Here is a 10,695-nt window from a genome sequence, read left to right on the forward strand (position 1 = left end):
TTTCGACAGCAGTTCGTCAACAAGATTCAAAAAATTACTATTCATTTAACGGCCTCAATTTCTTTTTTTTTTTTTTCCTGCCTCAGTTTTGTAATCGTAACCTCTAAGTTAAAAAAAAATTGCAAGTCCTCAGGATACACGCTGCATCATCTGTCTTTATTGACCAAAAGTTCAGCCTTCAGATTTTGACTTTTACGTGGGCATGGTTTGACTCTTCAATTCTTATGCATGGTTGAAGACACGACTAGTTTTCGAGAACGCATTATGCCCGGATAACTACTGAAAGCAACTAAGTAGTAAGCCCGCCTAAGATAAATGCTCTTCTATTCTGACTTTCCCTGAAACCTACGGCAGCACAACCTGGACAATTACGGGTTCTCTGCCCCTGCGGGGACGGAAAAATAGAAGTTCTGAAAATTCAAAAGAAAAGCACGGCTAGACAAGCTGTTTATCATTACGACACCTAACACCTTTCTCTACATAATGATGGTATCAACTTATACGGCCATGTTCTATCGGTAGAATAAAAATAGAATAGTTAGCTATAAATGATTGCCGAAAATGAAAAATACTTTCCTTGATTAATTTTTCTAAGCAAAATAACCAATTATTTCTCGAATAATAATTTTTAAATCTTAAATTTTTGGTGAAATAAGCGCACCCTAAGTATAGAACTAGTAAATGGAAGTACAAAAAATAGGAATGGTCAAATGGAATGGCAAATGGGTCCAATTGCATTCACAACCTTGTTATGAAACTCCCATTTAGAATTATGCGAGAAAAAAACGCGAGGAGTCCTAAAAAGTTAGACAAAAAATGAGTTTTTTTTTTTAATCATATGTGCTCAGATTCGAAGAAAGAGTAGAATCATCATTTAAAGGGAAATAAATTTCCTCATTATCTTAATTACTCAAGACAATCTTTGTCAATTAGATGAAGGAAAATTTCAAACGAAGGGCTTCTCAAAGAAGAGCTTGAAATAATGTGGATATTATTTCGGATAAGACCCCGAAATGGCTATCTCGGTGTAAAAAAATAGCCTACCTCGTCGGCTTGTCAAAGGCATTTTCGTCCTTCACATTTTCTTTCTATTTTTCCTTTTACTATTTTTTTTTCTTTCTAAAAGGCCTAAAAAAAAAAAAAAAAGAACTCAAGATCTCTGCTTTTGGTGAGAATATCCTCGACTGGTCGAAATATTTAGCCAACCGTTGAGTTCAGGCTATTATTTGAAATAGTCATTGCTACTTCGAGCCTTTATTTGAAATAAGATTCATTTCGGATCCTTATTTAAGAAAATAAGAATACTTCATATCTTCACTTGGAATTTTTCTATAAGATAGAGAAAAAAAAAAAAAGATTATAGCTTGGTAACAGCCAACTAGAGATAGTTTGTTCTTTTCTTTTCATTTTCATTTTTATTTTTATTTATATTTATTTTTTTGCCGAGGAGATCGTATGTTGAAATCACATCAACTGACAGCAAATTGCTCTGAAACTGCCCATATAAGGCCGGGAAGTAAATTGGTTGTGAGCCTTCTGCATTAAGGCTTCTGAATTATCGCGCACAAAAAAAAAAAAAAGGAAATTCTTTTCAACTATGGGCGTTTGCCACGTGTCTGAATGGCAATGGTTCCAGAAAAACCGGGGGTCCGAGGAAAACTCTGGAAGCGACCGGAGATGTTTTCCCCCCGCATCGGCGGGGGACGCGGTCGAAAATGATCGGACGTGAGGCGGGGGGTGGGGTGGGGTCCACTCCACAGCAACCGCCTTGCTTCTCCTTTTTTTGTCTTGTTTTTATACTTGACTCGAACAGTCTCCGTCCTTCGCGATAAAGCGAAACACGACAATATCGCACCCAATAATAAAAAAAAAAAAAGATAAAGTAAAGTAAATATAAAATAAAATAAAATAAGCACGGCGGCTCCCCACGCGTTCCCCGAGGAAGACCAGGCCATGTTCTGGGGGCTCTCAGTTTCGTCCGTTGTTCCTCCATTTTTCCATTTTTGCCCCTTGCTTTAAGTAAAAAATCCGAATATAAAAAAATATATATATATATATATTTTTTTAAGGTCGGAAAAAGGGAAATGATAATGATTGGACGGTCGGCCAATTGATGATGGTACCCGCGCGGGCCCCGCCATTACCTTATCTTCCACATCCCACGTGGCCGACGCGCCTTCCAATCCAATCATGGTGCGAATGGGAATAGAAATTGGTTAATTATTGGAAAAGAAAAGGCGCCAACCTCAATCATTCCTTTTTTTTTTTTCTTTTGAAAAAATCATTGTGTTTTTTTCTTTTATTTTTCTATTTTCATGATAAATTTTTAGCTCGAAAATAAGTTTGGAACATAATTGAGAAGTAAGAATTTTCTGCTACTTTTTATTTTTAGAATATAAACAAAAGTTAAAGTTCTTCTCATCGTTCACCTCCCTCTCACCTCTCTCTCTCTCTCTCTTTCTCAAGTCCTTGGTTGCTAGCCTTTGGTTCACTAGTCACTAATCCATCGATCGAGGTCCACAGAACCGGCAATTGCGGAAATTTTATGATGTTGGCAATCCAATTCCTATTTCGGAAACATAAATTTTGTATCGTTGTTAAACGCGTTTTTCCGCTCAGAAACTCATCCAAAGAATAGAAATAATAAAAAAATTATTTTTGGTCAGAAATAACGCTATTTTCACATAAATAAACCTATGTAACTAGACATCAATCACCATGAAAATACCTCTTTTCCAAAGGGGCTTTCGAAATCACTATTAAGAACACAAAAAAAAAAAATTGATCTCCGCAATTAATTTTGGTACTGCGTAAAAGACGATGGCATGTTTATGATATGCTAATAGCTGCCGAATCTGTTAGATTGGGCAGTAACTTCGTAAAGACTTGAAAATATATATATATATACGGCCGGTCTCATTGTAAGTCTTGAATAAATTAAATTAAACAAGATCTGAAGAGGTATTGCAAAAAGGTCTGCCATGGAAAAAGCTGCACTCAAATCAATGTTATGTGCCCCATTTTCTAGTCAAGATATTGTCTCTTCATTTCCCAATTTCTTGACTTGGGTTCCAATTATCAGCATTTTCCTCACATAATCAAAGGTCATACACCTAAGCTTGTCATTTGTCAATTGTCTATTGTCTTGATTCTCGGCACTATGTCCAAAGGCCAGTAAAATAAAGTTCAGCCCCAAATGGGCCGGGACAAGCAGGTGACTATCGTCCAAAGAGAATCGTTTGCCAGACTTTTCCGCGATAATTAATTAGAATGATACGATTGGTCACATCGCGAAATTAATGATATCGAATAGTTCCACTACCTGCCCGATTTCCCCCCCAATCACATGAACGGGACTGTCGGGACACTCTCGTTAGGTTTTGCTAAGTCCGCGACCTGATGGTGCAATCAAAGGCAAAACAAAAAGGAAACATCCCAAAACCCTTATAAAAAAAAAAGGTAAAAAAGGAAGGGCTAATGGGGTGCTTGAATATTTATGGGCGATAGTGTATGATATTGAAACATGTCTAGAATCGGACAGGTGGAACCCACAACAGCGCACAACACTCAACAACAACAATAACAACATTAATAATAATAATAATAATAATAATAATAATAATAATAATCCAAAAGAACAATCCCACGGCCTTATGTTGCATAAAACCTCGACCTAGGTCCCCCCGCCAACCATTTACGATGAGGAGAATCAAATGAGTGCGAAATTAATCGAAATAAACAATCGAGAACTCATTCAACGGCGGGAGATCATCGGCGGCATTCCACGACATAAGAGTCGATCGTCATCGCGATTTTTACCGGATAGTTATGATTTGTTTTGGCCGCCACTCGTGAGATCATTAGCAAACTAAATTAGTAGGTGGAAGAAAAGGTAAAAAAAAAAAAAAATGGAGAAAGACACAATGGGTTTCTAGAAGAACAAAAATGTCAACATTTCCTTCCATGGATCCGATTGTTTCGCGAAAAATAGATTTTCTTAAAAATGATCGCTTGCATCGCTTAAAAATAATTAATAAAGGGAAAATGGTTTCATTGCCCACAACAAATTATGCTTAAACATTTCATTGATGATGAAGATATTTTTCGCTTATTTATTTATTTTTATGACCGATATAGCAATCATTTATGTTTTTTTGTCCGCGACAAACGGAGCCCAAACTTTTAGGGAATTGTCTTGGGGCTAATTCGCCTGACAAAGATTGCATTATTAGAGGGAGCAAAACAGAGAGAGAGAGAGAGAGAGATTGGATCGTGTGGTTTTTGGAGTTTTTAACATTTGGCGACCACCGGAGAGGTGGGGGGATAGTGACAACTGACAACGAAGGCTCCAGCGGAGGCACAGAGCATCGATCACGACCCACGTGCGTAGGGACAGATGAATGGAGACGAACTCCATCTGCACCGATGGCGATGAAGCTTTGGCCGGGATCGGGATGAGCTGAAACCTGACATGCTTGGCGGTGGTGGTTGGTTTGTTTCTTTCTTTCTTTATTCTTCTTCCTCCTTCTGTGGGCCTAGCAACTTTTGTCTTGTGATTCACGAGATTAAAAGGCGAAGGCAACTTGCAGAACGTCCAAAGAGGGTTGACCCGACGACCCGGTGAAAGGTTTCTGGGATAAGGTTTTCTTGACTTTTTTTTTTTTTTTGGGCCTTGATGTGGTCCCCTCCTCCAAATTATAAAGCAATTCCACACAAGATCAAATGACAAGTGGGGAAATTTTTCACGGTTTTAAACTACTTTATATCTAAGATGTCCTTTTCACAAGTGGGAAAAAGATGATCATCTTATCTACAGAAGATGAACAGATGGATGGGGACAGAGGAAAAGGTGCAGGAAGCATTTTCTATTCTATTCCGTTGCACAGCCAGGGGCACTTCCGGGAATGGTGCACTGGCATCTTGTGAATATCCCCCCAACAGTCTCTGATTGGTTTTTTTCGGGGAAGCAGGAGCCAAGCATTTGGCAAGCATTCATTGTCAGTTGTGAGTTGGAGTCTCTATCGGAACCAATCCGTGACCAAACCCAATTGGCCAAATCCACAGGCGCAGAAGACAGCTATTGATTTGTTCTTTATTGTTACTGATTGCATTTTTGGTTATTTATAATACGAGAACCTTCGAGGAAGATGAATTGGCAGCTACGAGTACAGGAAACTTAGTTGGTTTTTGTGGAGGATTGGACCGTGACATATGCCGGGAAAATTACCCAATCAATTCTAAGCATATTGCGCGAATGCCGATTCAATCATGAAACTTTTCGATTTTACCAATTGAGACCTGAACTTTCGCCGAAAATTCTAATGTAGTCCTTCCTATCCATTTTCCCCGGAAATCGCTGGGGTGGCGGTTTACCATTTGGAACGGCTAGTAAAAACTGAATCGTCACGTCAACGATTACCAACGAAAATTGACCGAAAGGACTAGGTTAGAATTTCGCAGAAAGGTGTGAAAAAATTGACAAAATTAAACAGTTTAAGATTGAATTAACCTCCATACAACAAATTTAGGACTAATCATTCCCCGATATAAGCCTTTTGAAGCTCGAGATACATGCTGGAGAGAGTCATATCATGCTAAATGAACCAAGCTGCCCGTAGGCCTGACCCGGCTTGATGTAGACCGTGTCATGGGCCGCCCAACAGCATATGGCAAAGAAAATTAACCATGTTCCGTATTTCAAAAAATACAAAAAAGAAAACATGGGCCTGTGGCCACAATAACCGTCACACAATGAACTGAAGATCATATTTTTCATTTTTAATACCCAAATGCACAGCTACCTCATATATAGGCCTAGCACCTATCTACAAACATAAAACCTATGTGATACAGATGCCGATAAACGTACTCAATTTGCTACATATACTTTAACGTACTTAAAGCAAAGAGGATGTGTCATTAAGCCGGATACTCACAACTATATAAGTGAACAGATCCTTGCCTTCCATTTCAACATGCCGTGAGTTAAAGTAGTAAGTGCTATTAAAGACAGGGATTAGAATGAAAAACTCACAAAAGCTCGCTCAATAGGCGAAGTCCACAACCACAAGCTCCTCAGATCCTGTAAAGAGAAACAAGTTCCTGACCTGCTTGCATGCTTGAGCAACATTTGCACGAAACAACATGATGAGGATGACCGGCGACAACCTTCACCTTCCTCGCAGGACGCGCTGCATCATGGGTAAACAAACTCTGTTAGGGATTGCCATCTACATGCAGTTCTGACCAGATGTATGTTGTCAAGGACCCTTCTCATGGAAGATCAAGAACTAAGCATGTGGTCTAAAACATAACACTCTTAGCTCATAAAAAGTAAGCACCAATTACAACACCAGTTATGTATCTGATAAGGTCAATTCTGATGTCTCAACCGTCAATACCAACCTAGCATGAGCACTAACTATATCATAGAGGGTGAAAACCAAATAAGGACATACTCGTCCTTTTGAGGCTTTATCTGCTTCTTGCGGTTGATTGTTGGGTGTGGAATCTGTCTCCGGCAGCAGACTATCAAGCTTCTGGAATGACTGTAGGGCTCTCGCGACAAAGGGACGAACTATATTCACCTCCATTGCCGATAAGGATTTTATCTGTCATATCACAAAACTTACAAGAGTATAAATCCTCAGGTTGGGAAATGCTTATTGAGCCACATGTAGAAAATAGCTTATTGTCAAGAATCCCTGCAAAAAATTAAATTCTGGTGCCCCCATGGAATCTTATGTACCTTGATGACTCTTGAAATTTATAAAAGGAACCGCTCCAGCTTGCCAGCTGTTAATTAACTTAATTTTGACTACCAGAGTGTGATCTCTTCCATGCAGCTTATGGGTTCTGTTCTCAATATGACCAGCTGCAGAGATGCCGGAGAAATATACTGAGGCCAACACATATCATTTGTGCTGTTGACTTCATAACATCATAACACATGGTTCATGATGGATCGTCCAGCAAAAGGTTTGGCTCTATTTGAAAGGCCATAGAAGTTTTGACAAGCTCGAAAGCTCATTTTCTATATATCCAGAAACTAATCAAATTATCTAGCAGTTAATTACCTGCTCACACTGACCATGCATGACAGTCATTTTACAGTCTTCTAGAAGTGAAACTGGACTATACTGCCTACTCCACATAAAGATGAAACACGGCCAATTAGTACAATCATACTTTCCCAGAAGCTGAGCCTGCTAGTTGCATCTCGACGAAGGGTCATGAATGCAATGATAAAATTAACAGTGAATGTGTGTAAACGACCAGAGCGCCAGAGGTGCAATTAGTAGGTATCATGTGTTTAACATCTCCTACTTAGTTTCATTATTACACTATAAGATATTAAGATTAAATGAAAAAAATGAGACAAATTATAACTCTGCCATGAAAACAGACAGATTCTTTTGCCAGCAAACAAATGAATAGATAAGATAAAAAGCATACTTGTACTGCTGATGTTCGACCATCAAATGTCTCCAGGCTGCTTTGCACTTTATGAAATCTTACATCCCTTATATCCTCAATGAGAGACCTCACCTATGGAAGACAACATAACTTAAGGTTGCTCCAGTATTCCACGCATGCAATGACAAAAGGTCAGCAGAGAAGACAACAAAATGAAAAACTGTCTAACCCACCATATAAATATCAGGAATGTCGTCCCGTGCGCTGTTGATCAAATGAGAAGTAAGAATTGGTACTACGCAGCAACTGATATAGACATTCAAAAACCAACTTCATATACTTACTGGTCAAAAAGAAGTCTTGAAATTTCCACATAATGGAATGGCAGCAACTGAAATTCTCTTTCAGAATCTCGTTCAGCTTCCAAAACACGGGTAAGTTTTTCTAGAAAAGAGAGAATTCGTGTAAAAAAGATATGGTTACATTTGATGTTCAAAGATTATAAGTTGACAAATGCAGCAGTCCATCTTGCCAAACACATCCGCTAGCATCAAGAACAAAAAAGTTTGTTTGATTGGTCCACAACCTAGCAGCTCAACAATCCTTTCCAACACACGGAGCATGGATTGCAGTATAATAGCAGTAGCCCTTCTGATTGTATAGTTGAATTAAATGGTAAAATTTGGTCCTATTTGGATTATAATCACATAAATATGATTGAAGCATGTCTAAAAGACCACATTGCATGTCAACTTTTTCTTAAACTATATGCATTGAACTGCGATTTCAGAAATACATCACGTGAAAGTGAATCAATGTCCATGCATGAACACAGAACACCAATTCAAGTGTTCCAGACATCTAGTGTACCATAAAATGGAAGGAGAGTTCAAAATCGTTTGTTCATTTAGAAAACACTGTATTCTGGTATCTCTGCTCCTGATCATGTAATATAACACAGAATTTACATTAACCACCTCTCCTCTTGTGGCATTCCAAATGCCAATGTTTCCAATATAGGTTAACCTACTGTTCTTTTCGAGATAACCCAACACTGTGGCATTGTCAAGAAGAGAGAGGTTCCAAATATCTGGAATATTGATGAGGTAAATAAACTTGGACCTAGTACATCATCATCTTCCCGAAGGAACAATAATACTCCTACAACAACAACATTATATCATCTAAAACTAACTCTTGAGCATTCAAACTCCGAAACTAAATTCAACTTACTGGACAGTAATTGCAAGACATAAACACAACAATTTCATTCTTATTAATGGGAAATGATCTTGACATCCTCTAGTGTCTGTAGATCTTTTCAAGTACAATTATGGATTAGGAATAAAAACCTAGAAAGAAAACAGAATGATGTCTGTGGATATCAGCAATCACGATGCTGGGAAAACTCTGTTCAGGATGAACTCGACTTTGATAAGTTTCTTCAACTGTTTGTGGAAGCAACACATGATATCCAACGTGTACAAAACTAGCAAAGGACTTTCAAGGGGGACGCTCTGAAATCGAAAGTTTTTTGCGAAGATACCGAGCTCTTCTACCAAAACGCCGTTCTCCACTATGTTATTGGACAGAGAAATAGCTTTCTGCCTTTGAAATGTGATGTCAATTAGTCGTCTAATTGGATGTCCACATTAATCAATTCTCAAAATCTAATAAAATTCAAGATGCCGCACCTGAATGCATGAGAGTCCAAACAGACTAAAAAATAAACTACAAAAAGTTCACATTCGTTCAAGATATACCACATGCACCAGATGAAAAACTCGAGCAAATTAAACAAAACCTTCTCAGCTAAAACAATGCCTAAGCTGAGAAAACAATCAGCATATTCAATTGAATGCTATTTTACATATTTCCCTGCTCCTACTCCACAGTCTGAAACATGAGCTATTGATCAAAACAAACTATTTGCGTGCGTGCCCACGAGCTAAGCTTAACTTATATCCAGACCCCCAAGAGCCTAAATATGCATCCAGAGAAGCAGAGGGAAGAGGAAAACCTACCCACAGACATCCATTCAGGAGGCCGAATCGTGCACTTGCCTCTCTTCTTCAAAGCCACAGCTAGCCACAGAGGCACTTGAGCGGCTATTTGCGGAAGAAAAGGACCGAAATCACCCTACCAGCGAACGCAACTTAGCAAGGACTCCAAAACCAAAACGGGAAACGAAATTACTCGCACACAAGCATCCAACGCAAGAGAAAGGAGCTTCAAATGCTGACTCACGCAGATCAAATTGAGAGGATCCATCCGCATGTTGGGCACAATCTCGATCAATTCATCCTCCGCGACGAACTCGATCTGAGGCAGCGCAAAAAAAGGGGCGTCAATGGCCTAAAGAGCAACGCACACAAGCACACAGGCACGCGCACATGTAGAGCATATTCAACAGATTCAATTGGCGAGAAACGACAAAGGCTAGCAGCAGGAGGACCTCTTGGGCTGTGAAGAGAGAGTAGTCGGGCTCGGACTGGACCGCCATTTGGGGGGCGGATCTAGGGTTTCTTGCGGTGCGCGAGCGACTTGGGCGTAAAAGCACGAATCGAACTGAAGAGAGCGAGCGACACCGACGGCAGAATCGGACATAAGCGAGAGCTGAAATGAAGAGCGGGAATGCGCCGTAGCGACTGAGAGTCGGCTTCGGCCGATCCGATCTGGCGCCAAGCTGATGAATGGCGGGAAAATAATTCTAATCTGAAAATGAAAAAAATGACTTGCATTTTCAAAATTGGCGAGAGATATTCCTAAAGCTATTGTAAGATGTTGCACTACTACCTAAGTAGCACCGACACTCACATGCGACACGCGATACGACACGATATGTTCATATATCATTTTCGATACATTGGAACATGTTTTTTTTTTAATATATTTTATATATGCGTGACAAATTATATTTTTACAAAAAAGTTAAAAAAAAATGAATAATAAAGTAAAAATTAATGATAAAGTACAAATGAATGGACAAAAAAAAATAAAGCAAAAAAAAATTGAATTTGCCATTAATGCTCTTTTTGTGATAGGTGTGGCCTATTAGAGCCTTGGAGGCCATGTCATCGGGCCTCACCAGTTTTACTGGGAAGTTAAATTGCAGTAGGTGCGGGTGTGATCTATTGGGGATTGTGTCCTTGGGTTTTATACCATCTTTTTCTACGAAGTCGCAATCTTCTTTTCTCCTTCTGGATTTGCCTTGCTTCTTTATGATGAGTTTTACCACGAATCGTCCGACTTCAAAGTCCTAGATTTGCTCAAATTCTT

General features: G+C 39.2%; 1 protein-coding gene across 1 annotated transcript; it reads right to left on the reverse strand.

Annotated features, from left to right (window-relative positions):
* Positions 1 to 5,962: 5,962 nt before the first annotated feature.
* On the reverse strand, positions 5,963 to 10,161 carry LOC115728006 (DNA replication complex GINS protein PSF2). Its single transcript, XM_030658334.2, has 8 exons — positions 9,872 to 10,161; positions 9,664 to 9,738; positions 9,441 to 9,555; positions 7,761 to 7,860; positions 7,650 to 7,680; positions 7,456 to 7,548; positions 6,459 to 6,611; positions 5,963 to 6,191 (listed from the first exon to the last, which is right to left on the reverse strand). Exons 1-8 carry the CDS (start codon positions 9,917 to 9,919, stop codon positions 6,171 to 6,173), a joined length of 636 nt encoding a protein of 211 aa, XP_030514194.1. The 5' UTR covers positions 9,920 to 10,161; the 3' UTR covers positions 5,963 to 6,170.
* Positions 10,162 to 10,695: the final 534 nt, after the last annotated feature.

Source organism: Rhodamnia argentea, chromosome 8, assembly GCF_020921035.1.
Source record: "Rhodamnia argentea isolate NSW1041297 chromosome 8, ASM2092103v1, whole genome shotgun sequence".
Taxonomy (NCBI): Eukaryota; Viridiplantae; Streptophyta; class Magnoliopsida; order Myrtales; family Myrtaceae; genus Rhodamnia; species Rhodamnia argentea.